Source organism: Xiphias gladius, chromosome 23, assembly GCF_016859285.1.
Source record: "Xiphias gladius isolate SHS-SW01 ecotype Sanya breed wild chromosome 23, ASM1685928v1, whole genome shotgun sequence".
Lineage (NCBI taxonomy): Eukaryota > Metazoa > Chordata > Actinopteri > Istiophoriformes > Xiphiidae > Xiphias > Xiphias gladius.
Genome location: NC_053422.1, coordinates 3,377,484 through 3,394,251, shown reverse-complemented (window position 1 = coordinate 3,394,251; position 16,768 = coordinate 3,377,484). Strand labels below are relative to the sequence as shown.

The following is a 16,768-nucleotide window of genomic DNA, read 5'->3' as shown; positions in this document are numbered from 1 at the left end:
GCAGGTAATATCGACAACATCTTCTCCATAAATCCAGAGCTGGGCTCCATCAGTGTTTCTAAACCTTTGGACCTTCAGCCTCAGGACCAGTTCCATTTGACAGTAAAGGCCACTGATCAGGGCTTCCCCCAGCGCAGCGACCTCTGCACCATCCACGTCCACATCCGCATTTCTGACCAGACCCCACCCGCCTTCCCTTCGGAGGAATACTTAACAGAGATCAGTGAATTAAGCGCCCTCGGAACGTCGGTGGTCACCATTTCAGCTTCCAGCCCAGCTGCAGTTCATTATGGGATAGAGAGTGGCAATCCGAATGGGACATTTCATATCAACCCCTACACTGGACTGATTTCAACCCAAAGGCACCTTGATTTTGAGAACTGCACCTCCTACAAGCTCAAAGTTACAGCTTCCACCACAGCCGGTGCCTTGTCCAAGACTGCCGTTTACATCTACGTGATTGACGAGAATGACAATGCGCCTGTTTTTCAGCAGAGGGAGTACTTAGGGCAAATAAGTGAATCAGCTCACATAAACAGCATGGTGATGGGAGAAAGAAACACCCCTCTGGTCATCCAGGCTACGGATGCAGACAGAGATGCAAATTCTCTGCTGGTGTATGAGATCCATGAACCAGAGGCCCTGAAAGTCTTTAAGATAGACTCAAGTATGGGCACCATCTCTTTAATATCACCAGTTGACTTTGAAGCCAGGGCTGAGTATCACTTTACTGTGCAGGTTAAGGACTCAGGGGAGCCATTGCTGTACGCAGCAGAGCCTGCCAAGGTCACTGTTCGCATCCTGGACCTGAATGACTGCCCGCCACGATTCTCCACCCGAGTATACAAGCCATCCATAATTTTCCCAGCTGTCAGAGATACAGAGGTTGTCCAAGTCATGGCCCATGACGCCGACTCAGCAGTCTCATACAGCATCACTGAGGGGAATCTTCACAATGCCTTTTCAATTCACCTGTATACTGGAGTCATCACCGTGAGCAATGTGTCTGAATTTAGGCCATTCTACCAACTGGTTGTCAAAGCCTCTGACGGGCTCTACAAAGACTTAGCTAATGTCATGGTAAATGTAACAAACCTAACACCAAGTGATCTTGGATTTGAGCACCAAGTGTATTCAGCAAGCATCACAGAAAACCTGAAGACAGTCAAAACTTTGGTGGCACTAAAAGTTACAGGCTGTAATTTAAACGAGCCTCTTTCATATTCTGTGGTAAACCCAATGGGGAGGTTTGCGATTTCGCAGACTTCAGGCGTACTTGAAACAACAGGTATCCCTTTTGACAGAGAGGAACAAGATGTGTATGATGTAGTGGTGAAAGTACAAGACATAAGAACACCACCCAGGACGGCCACAACTCAGGTCAAGGTTTTTATAGATGATGTCAATGACAATTCTCCGCAGTTTCTAAACTTGCCATTTTCGATGATGATATCTGAAGACTCTGAACCAGGAGATGTTTTGTATCAAGTAACTGCCATCGACAGAGATTTGGGGGAAAATGGATCCATCATGTACTCACTGGAGGAGGAGTACGACCTCTTCAGAATAGATCCTGATGTAGGTGACGTGTCCCTTCAGAGGCCTCTTGACTTTGAAGCCCTGAACAAGTATGTGTTGACAGTCTTGGCTATAGACGAGGGTGAGCCCAGTCACAGCACAGTGGCGCAGCTCACTATTCAAGTGAGGAATCGAACCAACCCAGTTTTCCAGACTCTACTTTATCCGCTGAAAGTCCCTGAAAACGTCCCTCCCTTCACCACCATCTTACATGTCCAGGCCAGAAATCCAGAGGGCTATCGGCTAATCTATAATCTTGAGGAGGAAAACGCCTCAAAACACTTTCACATTGATTTCAAAACAGGTGTATTGACCGTCACTAACCCCCTTGACTACGAGAGTCAGACGATGCATGTGTTGACAGTTCGAGCTACTGACTCTGTAACCGGAGCTTTCTCTGAGGCCTCAATAGAAATAGAAGTGGAGGATGTGAATGATAATGCACCAGTTTTCTCAAAGCAAATGTACAGTGTAAACATTGCTGAAGGGCTCCCAGTTGGAACTTCAGTGATACAACTGTCTGCTTCTGACAGGGACTCTGGTAGAAATAAAGATTTGACCTTCAAAATGGTGAAAACGGAGGGGAATGAGACTGATTTCTTTGAGATCGATCCTCGGAGCGGGTTGATTGTTACAAAACAAGTACTGGATCATGAAGACACAAAGCACTTTAATTTGAAAATCAAAGCCACTGACAACGGCACTTTTCCTCTTAGTATTGAAGCCAGGGTCTTTGTAAATGTCACAGACGTCAATGACAACCCACCAGATTTTGTCACCTCCCAGTATGAAGCCACACTGGATGAAATGGCAAAGTGTGGCCACATAGTCATCAAAATCCAAGCTTCTGATCCCGACACCAATGACCTCAATAACCTCAAGTACAAAATCCTCTCAGGGAACGAAGGACGTTACTTCAACATCAATGAATCCTCAGGAATCATCTCCTTTTCTAACGTCTGTAAGAGGAATCTGGATCCTTACTATAACTTGACAGTGGCGGTTTCTGATGGGGTGTTTCAGAAAACGGCACCAGTCAATATTGACATGATTAACAGCAACAGGCATAGTCCATACTTCAAACAGAGCATTTATGAGGCAGAGCTGGCTGAAAATGCAGAAGCTGGAACTCGTGTGATCCGATTAGCTGCCATTGACCCTGACGATGGGCCATATGGCAGCGTTGACTACACCATCATCAACAAACTTGCTGATGAGAAATTTTCTGTTGATAACAATGGACAGATTGTTACTACACAGCCTCTGGACAGAGAAAACCCAGACCAGAGAGTCATTGCTGTTAAAGTGATGGCAAAAGATGGCGGCGGAAAAGTGGCCTTTTGCACGGTCAAGATTATTCTCACTGACGAGAATGACAACGTACCTCAGTTCAAAGCGGCAGAATACCAGGTTTCAATTCAGTCAACTGTAAATAAAGGCTCCCCTGTCATTCAGATCATGGCTTATGATGCAGATGATGGAAAAAATGCAGATGTCACCTACACTGTAGACGAAGCCGAAGAAGTGACAGAAGACATCATCGAGATCAACCCTTTCACTGGTGTTGTGAGTGTCAAAGAGAGTCTTGTTGGCATGGAGAACAAGATCTTCAAGTTCAAAGTTAAGGCTCGTGATGGTAGCCTCCCTTTCTATAACTCCACAGTCCCCGTTCAAGTCAAAGTGGTTCCTTCTGAGGTTCCTCTTCCAAAGTTCTCAGAGCCTCTCTACACCTTCTCAGCCGCTGAGGACATCCCCATAGGGACGGAGATAGGCTCTGTGAGGGCCGACTCAGACATGCCCCTAATTTACAGCCTTGTGAATGGGAACACAGTTGAAAGCAACAAAGACAAAGTTTTCAGCTTGGACAAAGAAAGCGGAACTTTGCTGTTACAGAAGACCATTGACCATGAAAAGACAAAGTGGTACCAGATAGATGTGATCGCCCAGGGGAACCACAAGGGGACTGATGTGGCATCACTAGTGTCTGTCAGTATCCAGGTCCAGGATGTGAATGATAACCAGCCGGTGTTTGATGCAAGCCCATACAGGGCCTTCCTGGCTGAGAACATGCCTGCTGGAACCACTGTTATTCAGGTGAGGTAAAGGAAGTATTGTGAATCTTTGTTTCTCGGATATCCAGAGAGTTTAACAGTGTGAGGCAAGGGAAAATTAAAGCAAGGGAAAATTAAAAAGATGTTTTTCATACACACTGAAAAGCACATTGTTAAACTGAATACTATTAAACAATATCCAGCTTACAACCGCTTTAACATCGATAGAATGTACATTCTTTATGTGAAAGGAATACTTTTTCTGCAAAACCTCTTTCTTCTTTAGGAGTTAAATGGGAAAAACAACACCAATTTCATCTGTGTTCAATACATAGATTGTTCTGTGGCGTGTTTAGATTAGCTTAGCACAAACACTAGAAGCATGGGAAAAATGCTAGCCTAGCTCTGTTGATCCAGATCTTCAAAATTCATACTGACATGCATACATCTTGTGTATTTAGTACTTGTAGAAACAGAAGACAAGACTCTTTAGTAGCACTGAAATGGTGACATTTCATAGACCAAATGATTAATCGGCTAATTGAGGAAACACTTAGCTTACATGAAGCTGATTAGAAGCTATTTACTCTTCAACAACAGCTAGGACCAAAAACTCTATGTAGCATGTCAGAACACTTTCTCAGCTCTGAACAAAACAAAGGTAGTCCTCTGATCTATTGTTAATAAGGTTAGTGACCTAGGCAATTTAGGCAATTATGAAGTTGTATAGAGGTGGATTTTTCAAGAATCTTCTTTTGTCCAAAGTTCTCTGTTTCCCTTGCTTATAGTCTCAGACCCAATTTAGCACGTAACCAAGATAAGCTAAACATGTCCTGGACACATGCCGGCCACTAGACTTTATGCGGCTTTCACAACATACTGTTAAGACTATCATTAAGGTTAGCCAAGTGGGAAAAATGTCACCTAGGCTTCCTAGTTGTAATTATGTGTCAGATGTCTGGGACTCTACATAGATAGAATATCTCCCATTTAGCAAAAAGTAATACACAAGTGCCAACAAACTGGTAGCAAAAGGCTGGAAACGTGAATAACATCTTTTCATTTAAATTACATCTAAATAAATTACAATATCGATACTAAATCAGTTGATTCGGCTGATTAAAAAATGAGCCATACACTCTATTTATCAGGTTTCACTTGTTAAGAAACTGCTACAAATATGTAACACAATAACAACTGCTCACTTAGGCTGTTATCTTGGGGTGTATACAAAGCTAGTTACTGGGCTAACCATTTTGGAAAATTAGTTACAGCTCCCAATTCAGAATAACGGGCAGTTTTCTCATCCCATTCGGTAGGCAATGCATAAATGCATCATTTGCTTAAATTTTAGCCAAGTGGTATGCTAGGATAAACACTTCCTGGACCAATATCTCTAATACAACAAACAATCTTATTTACCTAAATGTCAGCATATCTTTTTAAAATGGTTAAATTTGTAAATCAAATTTAATGCAATCACCAACCATTGCTTTTATTGACCCACAGGTGACCGCCAACGACCCAGACACAGACACCAACGGTCTGGTAACCTACAGCTTGGAGTCACTCCCTGATCACGCCACGAATGACATCGCCGAGGTGTTTTCCATAGATGGTGGGAGCGGCTGGATCACAACTGTACGGGAGACGGACTGCGAGGCTACAAGACTCTACAGGTTCAACGTGGTGGCGACAGACCACGGCGGCGACGTCAAGCTGTCGTCCAGCGTCGTGGTGGAGGTGACGGTGACGGACGAGAACGACAACCCGCCGAAGTTCTCCGACGACGTGTACCGCGGCTCGGTGGTGGAGAACAGTAGCCCGGGTGAAGTCATCGTCTCCATGACGACCACAGATGCTGATGTGTCTCTGGAGAACCGCCTGGTGACATGTTACATCACAGGTGTGCTTGTCTGAATGTGTGTTTATGAGTATATGTGGGTGTGTGTGGCAATGGCTTCGAGCCTGTGAATGTGAGTGTGTGGTCTTGTTATCATTCTTGTGTGTGTGTGTATGTCTGCGCACAGGTGTAATTGTGTGACACTCATATTGTGCACTCACCTGTGATCATAACTTTTGCAGTTTTCTCTGAGAGCGAGTGTGCTTGTGTTTATCAGCCAAATTACTGTCCCGTTGAATATTTGTTGCACTGTGGGATTTATCAAGACATTAAAGAGGTGAAATTAAATCTCTGTTAATCGCTGAGTCATGATATTATCTTAGTCAACCACAGATTAATCACAAAGAGAAACAGGTTGACGAGCTGACAAGACAGGAATTCCAACTGGATATCCTGCAGCTAACAACAAAAACAATGTTGTTAATGCAGATCTTCTATTTTCCTCTAGACAGTTTAACCCTGACCCTTCTAAAGGAGCTCGCTGTCACAACATTGTTTTTGGAAAGTGTAATGGGGAAAATTTGCATTGGAATTATTTAGAAATGGGAGAGTTTGGCTGCTGCTGACACTGGCTTGTCACAGAGAAATAAAAACAGAAGCAAACATTGGATGTTAAAAGTGCCCTCCGCCAGAATGATTGATGTGATGATTTTACTTATTCAGGAGATTCTGTCACAACAGAGCAGCTTCATGCAACAATAGAAAAAATTCATTACTGTGATTTTCAAGGGTTTTTCATCAGGACCGTAGCCAGGTTTTTAAAAACACTGAATCTGGAGTCTTAATTTCCCCCCTGCAACTCAACTACATGAGAAAGTTTTGACTAAGCACTAAAAGAACATCAAATCATTCGATATATATATTCTGCTTTTTTCTCATAGTTTTCTTACAAATTATCTCTTTTTTTTTTTTTTTTTTTTTTTTACTTTTCGATAAAAAGTGCGCTTTTGCGTCTATGAAAATGCACCAAATGTTGATGGTGCACACTATATTGCGGGAACAGTTTTCCATGAGGATCTACTATAACCACGTAGATTTTAAAACGTTAATTTATGGCATTATTATTTTGATGGTCTAACTGAGGTTTCAAATGATTTTCTAAGAGTAAAAAGCTTGGGGAGTCTCTACATAATTGATATTTTTTGGAAACATAGATATCAAGTATCAACAGCTATAGTCTGAAAAACTCAGAAGCAGCCTTTAGTGCCTGACATCCGTCTACGTGCATTTAAATGATATGAGTTATACCATACACCTATTCCCTACAGTGCTGCAGGCTGTTAATGGACGATAGCATGTAATCAGTGTTTTTTCACTGCCAAAGAAAACCGACATCAAAGTTTTAACACATCAGTCACAAGACCTGTGTGGCAACTTTTCACAGCTGCAAAGAATTAGAACATTTTCCTTTTTTGAAGTTGAAGCTTTTGTTCAATGAGCAGGCAAGACATGTATAGCAGCTCCATCTGCTCATCACCTGTCAAACAAGGTGGCTTACTGGCTGTGATGCAATCTGCTGTAGCATACAGACTGAGGGCCCTATTCACCAGCCAGTGTCAGCAGTCTAGTCAGAGAAAAAACAGCTGAAGTTTTCATCTCAACGATAAAAGATCGTGAGAAAGGAAAGAAAACAATAAATGTTAAGTACGCAGGTGAGTCAGCCTAATGTTAAAACATCACCCCCAACAGAAAACTGAAAAATCAAGATGGCAAACAGAAATTGCTGAATTATTCATCAGGAACAAAATGGTATCAGTACTCAGAATCAAAGATGGTTTGTTTTAAAACTGAATTGAAAAAAACAACTTTAAAACAAATATATATTTTCCTAATATACAGAGCTGTAACCAGTATTTTAGAAATACTAGGGTCAAGTACCCACATTTATGAGTTTTATCTCCCAACAACAAAGCTCTCTCCACACAGTCAGAGATAACATGGTGATGGGGAAATACTTTGTCGTTTACATATTTATTCATTTTTTATATTTATGTCGGCAAATATAAGTGTGTTGAGTTTAAAGATTGTGTATTTGGCCTATAAAATGCCAGTATTCTTTGTAGATAAATCTACTAAATAGTTAATCTAAAGAAAAATAAACAGCAACTATTCTGATAGCCACAGCCCTGCTTACATGCAATTTGTTCATGAACTTCACTTACCTACTTATTTAGTAACATCCCTTATACTTAGTACCTAAATGCATAGGCCTTTCTTGGAAATATACTAATCATTAACAGCTAAATACCAACAAATTTTTAGGAAATTGAGAGGAAACTGGGAAATGAGATGGAAGATACAGGACTGTTACTGTTAAGAACTATCTCTCTATAAAGTAAGTAGTAACTCAGTTCTTCATTACTCCTGCAGACGGGGACCCGTTGGGCCAGTTTGCCATCATCCAGGAGGACGAAGGCAAATGGGGTTTGATCGTGAAAGAACGTCTGGACCGAGAGACCAAAGACAGATACACGCTCAAAGTAACTGCCACTGATGGGAAGTTTGAGGCTCCGGTCACAGTGGACATCCATGTACTGGACATCAACGACAACAGTCCACTGTGTGAACAGGTGAGGGAATTATTTCACCCTTTCGTCTACAGATAAGATTCATCACATCATCACATTGTTCTCGTTATCCATCAGATGTTACCTCAATGTCCAGCAACAGCTTGTCAGACACACTCTCACCAGGGAGATGTTCCGTTACAACTTTCTTCTTGGGTACCTGTGACTGAATCTTATTTTCTTTGCACATTTTCTTTACCGCTTTAATTGTGCCAATAATGTCTCTCGGCAAATTAAGTCTGAGAGGCACCACGTCTGCCTGTCAGTGCCTCCTAAAACCTTCACTAATAAAGAATCTCAGTCTGGTTTTACTGGAGTGTTTTAGTGAAGAAATCTTACAACACGCTAAATATTTGTGGTTTTAGCATGAAAATGCTTACATTTTAAGACTACCATCAAACAGTGGTCCACCTTCGGCAACCTGTACTGAACAAACTTAATGAAACAATTTGTTATTGGATGTAAGCTGAAGAGAGTTCCTTCTACACTCTAAAAGCCCTCATTTAATCACACCACTGCGGCTTCAACGACAGTCCGTCCAAATCTGCAGGGCCAGCAGTGCACTTCAGAGGCACTTCTCCAGTCATATTTTATACTGCAGCCCCCCCCACACACACACACTCTACAAAAAAAACATGTCAATATCAATTCTGAGAGGAAAGTACTCACTCCAAATAAAACAGAGTTTGGTTTTTCCTTACTAAATACTGGGAGCTTTGAGCTGTTGCTGTTGCGTTTAATGGAAGAAGGAATGACATACAAAAAGGCAGTGACGTGGATATTCTTATTTTATTGATTTATGATGGTAAGTATTATGTCAGAGGGTGACACGAGGATACAAATGTAAGCCCAACTCAAGTACACTTAAAACCGGGATCGCACCATCAGTCCTACATTTAATGGTCTGCTCTGCCACTCGAGCTACCGCCGCCTGATAATGTACTATCCAGCACTCAGCGACTTCACTGAGAAAAGTTTTATCTAAATGGATGCCTGATTATTGTACCTCCTGTTCCAGCTGGTGTACACAGAGGTGGTGATGGAAAACTCGCCCTCCAGCATGTTTGTGCTTAAGGTTTCAGCTTCAGATCCTGATGTGGGAGCTAATGGCCAGATCTCCTACACCCTCCACGGTCCCGACGCAGACAAGTTCCATCTCGACCACAGGACAGGTATGATGGTGTCTGTTTGGGGTCAAAACGTGAGTGCTCCCTCTAACTGAGGTGTGCTGAGTGTTGTGCTGAGTGCAGCTGCTCAGACAGGCTCTGGGCTGACAAGAGCCAAAGCCACCCCCCCCCCCGTTTTCAGAGGCATCCCAATGACATCCATCACACTTTATTTCTGTCATAACATCTTTGATATCTTCCAGGCGATCACCTGCCACTGAGGTAGTGAGACAGACAGTTTTTAGCCATACTAACAGAGAGGTTGTGGAGACGCTGTGTTAGCCAGTCGACGGGCCAAAACTTTGGGACAGATATCTTGACAGTTATTTGATCCGAAAGGATGAAGTGATCCCCTGACCTTTCAGTTAGAGCCACCGGCGGGTCAAAAGTTCCACCTGCCTCAAACTTGATGATTGGAAACATGTAAAACTAAAGACTGAATTTATAACAGCCTCAGCTCTACTTTGACATGTATGCTTGTAAAGCAAGGTAGTGTCCTCAATATGCTAAACAATAGCAGTTTACACTTGCAAGTGTTAAAGAGTTTTTACCATGGCACAGTAAAAACTGTGGTAATGTAGTGACCATTCACAAGGCTAAGTGGAAAACCGGCGAGCTAGCCGCTAACATGCTAGCAGACCGTGAACATGGAAAACATCATAGCTCGGGTGCTAATAAGACAATAAGTTACCTCAGAGTTTATTCAGGAAACGTTTCTGTCCCATCGACTCCTGTCTCGTAACTGTCCTCAAACCATTCATCTTCTGTGGGGCTGTGCTCTGGTAGAGCAGGGTTACATGTGTATAAAAAGCGTGTGATGCAACACGGCCAGCAAGGCTACGATAGCTTCAGCGCTGCAACTTTACATGCTAACTGTATGCACGTTGATGTCCTCGTTAAATATTGAAAAACTCAGGTAACCTAACTGAGGTGTGTTATTTTAGCACAATTTTCCTTCCTCAATTAAGCTGTCCTTCCCCAGGTGAGCTCTTCACCCTGGCTGTACTGGACCGTGAGAGGGAGGTCGAATACAACCTGGTGGCGAAGGCGACAGACGGCGGGGGGCGGTCCTGTCAGGCAGACATCCTGCTGATGATCCAGGACATGAACGACAACCCGCCTCGCTTCTCCACCAGCCACTACGAGGTCACCGTGTTTGACAACACGACCGTCCGAACGCCCATCGCCGTCATATACGCCAAAGACCCAGACACTGGTAGGTTGCTGCTGAGTTTTTCTAATGTCATTTTGGGTGCTGTGAACATGCAGTTACAGCACAATGAGACCATAGAGAACAATCTATAATTTGTCTCAGGTCAGAACATGTTGGGACAACCCCTTAGTCCTGGGATCAGCGATCCTACTATACTACTAAAGCCTAATGCACAGGCTTGTGTTTGTGCGTGTATGAATGCGGTATTACTGATTCTTAACATTATAAAAGACGCAGACATTCCTGACAGAGATTTGCTTTCCGAAACACCCACCTGATACCTTTCCTCTGTTTCATTCCAGCTGTGCCATTATTATTCGCTACAGCGATTTTAACCCTTACCTCTGACAGCGTCACTGTCTTTCTCTACTCATTAGGCCAAAGTAGTTAAAAAAGTTGTCGCTTCTGTTAGGTAATATTCAGCTCCGGTTTCTAATATCCTGTTCTTCTGTTTCTTACGAGTGCTGGGGCTGAGAATGTAAAATTTCTCCTGAGGATGTGGCACTAAAGGAAAGGCCGTAATTTGCAGCACTCGTCTTCTTCCCTGCCTTTTGCAGAATCATTGCTCTCAGCCACCAACTGTCACCTGGTGGAACTTGTGATACCAAGGAAACTCACGTGGTCTCAGGGTTAGGGATTCAGTATGCTTCAAACGACGTGCTTGTCAGATTGTCGACATACCAGGACTGTGCTTTGGTTTTACGTTGTGTTTTTTATGTTTTTGTTTGTTTGTTTCGTGTCTCTGCGTCTCCATGTTTTAAGTTGGTTTGAATCTATGTGCTTTTGTTTGTGTTTTCTTGGTGAATATGCGTGAAAAGTGTGTTATGTGTAGGCTGTTTTATGAAACACACCAAACCAGACTATGATAATAATGATAAAATATATTTGTAGAGCTCTTTAAAAACAGGGCAAGAGATTAAAATAAAATCAAGTTACAGCGTCTTACGTCTTAGATAAAACCAACTCCAGTGATGTAAGATAAAAGAAATTATAAAAAGGGGATAATGTCATAATCTGAAACATTTCAAGCTACCGAGGCCATAACGCATCCTTGCTTTGACTGCTGTTGACACTGTCCTGCTCACCCTCTTCTTTGTGTTTTACGACTTTAAACAAAACCCGCTCATCAGAATATTGCTCCTTAGGGGACCTATCGAGTTTCCTTGGGAAATTTGTAAAGTCGAGACTCTAGGAGCCTTGAATTTGATCAGTAAATTTCATGGACATCTGGCCATTAGTTCTCAAGATAGCTTATGATATAAAAGGTCAGACGCAGACTGAAGGACCGACCAGCATCACCATTCTCTGGCCCTGATACTACAAGGATTAAAAAATCGGTTTACGATCACTGTGACACGTGTTCAGTTTTCTCAGGTGGTAACATCAAGACACACAGGCTTCAGATTCTCTTCTCGCATCAATGGACCAAACTAACAAAAACTCCTTGTTTAGTTCTGATCTAGCGTTTGCTTCCTTCTTCCTTTCTTCACGTGTCCCTTAATCTCTATTTTTCTTTTTCCTGTGATTTTTATAAGCCTCTTGTTTCGTAATCTCACTTTCACAAATGCGTCTTTCTGTGTGAGCGTCTTGGCAGACAATCTGACACTGTTTCACACTGTGTTTTTAATCACTTCACTGTGTTAGCTCTGAACAAATAGCAAACAAATCCCCCCTGTTTGAACTGAGGTGGCACAGTTTGGTACAAATTTCTGCTGCAGCCTTCGAATGTATTTTTTATTTGTTACCTCTGATGGTTGGTTGGTTTTTAGACGTAATGTCGGATAAAAGCGAAGTAAAACAGACGTATCTGAAACCAGTAGAGCTGAGTCATTGGGGGCGTATGTGTGGTGTTTGATTTGCCATTGAAAGGATGTTTTTTCTCTCACAATCACACACACACACACACACACACAGACAAATTCACACAAACACACAAATTCACACTTGAGTAGTCACAGTTCACATATACTTCGATCGATTAAAAACGCCAAAAGACGTTACCGTGGACAGCTACAAATAATCTGTCCATACAAAGGCCGGTACACACATGCACACACTTTAGATAGACAAAGTCAGACGGGTAGACATTCACACACACACTCCGGGCTTACACACGCACACACACAAGCACACACACACACACGCACACACACGCACAGTCGGGTAGGGAAACATGAGCAGACAGAAACGGTCGGCCACTCCCTCAGATGTGCAGCAGCTTGTCCTCGCTCTCTAAACCGCCAACTTTCTCACAGACGACAGTGACTAATGAATAACTTTTTTTTTTTTTCTTGGATGTTTTACTTGCCAAATAAACGCATCAAACAATCTGTCACATTGAGAAAGAAGAGAGAAAACACAAAAACACAAACTGCACATGTCACAAAAGGTAAACAGGAATCCAGATTGTTGTTTCTGTTGATTCGGATTATGTTAAATTCTTTATTAAAAATCTGAAAATTTGAATGTAACACTGAGAAATATGTAGAGAGATCTGTCATGAGATGATCATCTTCCCTCCCTCCTCCAATCAGGATGAAACTTGTCTGAGCAGTTATTCTTTTTCAGAATTTGATTTCTTTTACGGCGCTATGCCTCCAGAGCATCAGGAAACATGAGGGAAGAGAGAAACTAGCGATAACATGAAGCAGTTAAACCAGCAGGTCCTCTTAAGATCCGTGATTTGAAATTTTGGCCTTTTACTGTAGCGCCATCTTTAGGCCGATTAGTTTGTTGTTCAAAACTGCTCGTCCCTTCCAAGGCTTTTCAGAGCCGAACCAGCCGTGTTTTGACGCTTTGTCTGAGTTAAAAATGTCGACCCTTTTCATCGTGGCACTACCATTATTCTGTGTATTAATTCAAAAACAGCAGCTCCCAGACGTTTTAGCTTGTGACTTCTTAAAACAAAACCTGACAGCTTACAGGTGCCTGTGAGCTGCGGGGGCATGTTTAGAGCGCTTTTAATGGGGGATCGGGTAAAGGCAATGATTCACCTGCAGCGGTGCTTCATGGTTTGCCTCACTCATGAAAATAACAAGGCAAATTCTTGTCATGGTCAGGCTTTTGGTGAACACTCAGATTTCAGTGGGGGCTACCTGTGCCACCACAAAGTGAGCAATTCAACCACCAAGTGGTTTTATCTCTGACACTGTTTCATTTAAGTAATATTCAGAAGCCTGAGGAGGTAAAAAAAAAGGACATTATTCACCATAAATCATTCTTTTCACTGCTTTTTAAACCTTCATTAAACTGCCTAAACTATACATAGATTTTTGAAATGTTTTTTCATTTCTGTATTTTTAACCATCCAGCAACCTTTCAGATTTATGATACAAACCCTAGTTTTGCTCCGACCTCCTGGTTTACAACTACACTCCCAAAATAAAGATAACGATGGTCGGTCCCGAGTTACCTGGTGTTGTTGGATTCGGGACGTTTCTGCGGGGCCTACAGATGGTGACGTCAATCGTTTGGTGGGTCTTTCCATCTGTGCCTAGACCCGGGTCTAGAGCGAGACATCTAATCATCTACCGGCCAGGTCGTCATCGAGTTTGCCCCTGACATGCACGGCCACAGCTGCTTGACTTCTCGTGGTCTTTGTGATCCCCTCTAGCAGCACAATCAGGCCAAAGTTTAGACCGAGATTAGGCAGATGGTCATGAACATTTATACAACACATTTGTGCTCCAAAATGAATTGAACCTCTTGGGTTTTATTGACCCTGATACTTTACGATCCGTTTTTACTCCAACTTTAAAAATGGCATTCTAGTCAATCCATCCAAAAACTTTGGTTGTGTGGAAATAATGAACATTGCAGCCTCCTGGTGCCAGTTTCAGGACTAGCCCTCAACATCTGCATTACACAGTTCAACGTAGATGTGAACACAGGAAGCCACGTGACGCCAGAAAGCCCCATACCTTCAAGTTTTGTCAAAGTCACGTCTGACATATGGACATATTTGTGATTATGCAAAATTGTCTTTCTTATGCTCAGTAGCTGTGTGTGAAGAAGCAGTTTTATCTGCTGGGTGTGTATGAAGATAGTAAAAAATAACCTTCATTTGTTATTTAAGTTGAAGTCCAATATTTTTTTATCACTGTTTTTTGGCACATGCGTTAATGTTTCTTCAACATCAAAGTCTTTTGATTTCCGAGTTGACAGTTATATGTGTTTTTTTTCCTCTGTGCTCTGACGTGTCCTCACTTTTAATCGTACACGCACCTTGTGGAAATCCAGTTTTGTTTTGATAACAGTAGCAGTATCTTAGATAATTTGTTTTCCCCTTCAGACAAAAGACTCCAGGTGTCACGCCGCAGCACATCTGTCAGTGCCAATATCCAACTCGTGCTCACGTCACATAACCGACACCAAACAAAATGTTGTATTAGGAGGGTTGTTTTGGTTCTTTTTTAAACAAATATACTGAATAATCAAACAGGCTGAATCTGTTTTTGTTGCCGCTGTCGATCATTATCTACTTCTAGTACATTGTGTCGTTGATGAGTTACATCTCTGCTTTCATTCTCTCCAGGTATAAACTCAGAGGTGAAGTACTCCCTCCTGGCGGGTGAGGGCGGTTACTTCTCTCTCGAAGAGTTTTCCGGGATCCTGCGGCTGGAGCGCCCTTTGACCCCCGACACACCGCCCACCTTCGAGTTGAAGGTAAAAGCCACCGACCGCGGCCTGCCCCGTCACCTCTACTCCGTCGCCACAGTGACGGTGGACGTGGTCTCCCTGGACGACTACCAGCCCGTCTTCCTGAGCGCCGAGTACACCGCCCTGCTCCCGGAATCCTTAGCGGTTGGGTCGGAGGTGCTGAGCGTCTCTGCCCTCACCAGAGACGGCGGAGGGCCGGATCCTCTCGTGTATCGCATCGTCTCCGGCAACGACGACGGACGGTTCCTGCTGGACTCGCGAACAGGTTAGAATACTGTGGATTTGAATCCATCTTTCTCACACGTTATTTACAGATTCACACCCCTGGTCAAGGTGAAGCCTGGTGTGAAATCACAGACACTGTCTGTCACTGAAAGAAACGCTCAAAGCTTAAAGGAATATGCCGTCTCCGCTCTCTTTCCGAGAGTTAGAAGAGAATATTAATACCACTCTCATGTCTGTAATGCCGTGCTCACGTCATATTGTAGTACACAGTAGAGGGACGGGAAAGACTCCCATGTTAATTCCTTTCCAGCTTTCACATCATCAGACCCTTGTAATACCGTACAGAACAATATAACACAATAGCCATTAAATTTTGGTTCAATTACACTGAATGACCGACTTTAGCTGGTGGACGAGTCTGTGTTGGTTTGGTTGAGTATATACGGAGTGTTATTAATCCCCAGGTTGAATATACGGGAGCTTCCCCAGCTGAGTTACGACTTGGATGTTGACTTGAACGGTATTTAGAGGTCAGAAGCACATGACTACGATAACTCTGATATGACATGAACGTGGCATGAGCACTTCTTGGCGAACCTTCAAGGGCATTGGCCTCCCGGGGCTTTTCATCACGGTCAAGTTCCCAGGCAAGCGGGGAAAACGCTGCAGAGTGGAGCTGGGTATATAAATAACTTTGTTAAAGAAATAGTTGCAGTAACTCCCTCTGTAATCACAACTTGTTGCTTTTGTGTACTGATCAAAAAAAGTTCTAATGTGTTAAATAGTGAACTCCATTAAAATGTGACAGAGCCGGGCTAGCTATTTCCCCCTGCTTCAAGTCTTTATGCTAAGCTAAGCTAGTCACCTTATGGCTCCAGCTACTGTAAATACTTAACACACAGACGTTGGAGAGTGGTGTAAATTTTCTTCGCAATTTTCAACGCTCTCTTTCTGTTTACTGCCATAAAGCAGGGTTTTTCCAGCAGGAATGTTGTGCTGTAGATCCAGCCGGATTGCTGCATGGCACAAAACATGACACACAATCAAAAGCAGTGATGACTTAATCTAATTTCCCTCCATGGTGTCTGCGGGCTGCCAGTCAGCCAGTCAGTTTTGCAACCGTGTTGCAGGTTTACGGTTCATTAGTAATGTCTTTAAATGAATAATTTTAATAGTTTGTGCATATTAATATGCAACACTTTTAACATCCCAGAGGAAGTCCACAGTGTCAAACGCTGTGAGCGCAGTTATATAATTAGATATGATAGATAATTAGAAGACTAAAGGTTCTCTTGGGGAAGTTCTCTTCCCCAAGCTCTAAACTTTTTAACAGCTTCCTATCTCTGTTTCTGATTAAAAGAGTTCATTTTCTTTATCGTAGACCAGCGTTGTGATCGTTGTCCTCA

The 16,768-nt window shown here is 42.8% G+C and overlaps 1 protein-coding gene across 1 annotated transcript in view; it reads left to right on the top strand.

Annotated features, from left to right (window-relative positions):
* Positions 1 to 16,768, top strand: part of fat2 (FAT atypical cadherin 2) — a 97,796-nt gene that overhangs the window by 30,426 nt on the left and 50,602 nt on the right. The window contains exons 10-15 of the mRNA XM_040120164.1: positions 5 to 3,672; positions 5,139 to 5,535; positions 7,903 to 8,102; positions 9,118 to 9,271; positions 10,248 to 10,481; positions 15,013 to 15,402. Of these exons, the coding sequence (XP_039976098.1) occupies positions 5 to 3,672; positions 5,139 to 5,535; positions 7,903 to 8,102; positions 9,118 to 9,271; positions 10,248 to 10,481; positions 15,013 to 15,402 (5,043 nt within the window). The remainder of the gene's footprint in view (positions 1 to 4; positions 3,673 to 5,138; positions 5,536 to 7,902; positions 8,103 to 9,117; positions 9,272 to 10,247; positions 10,482 to 15,012; positions 15,403 to 16,768) is intronic.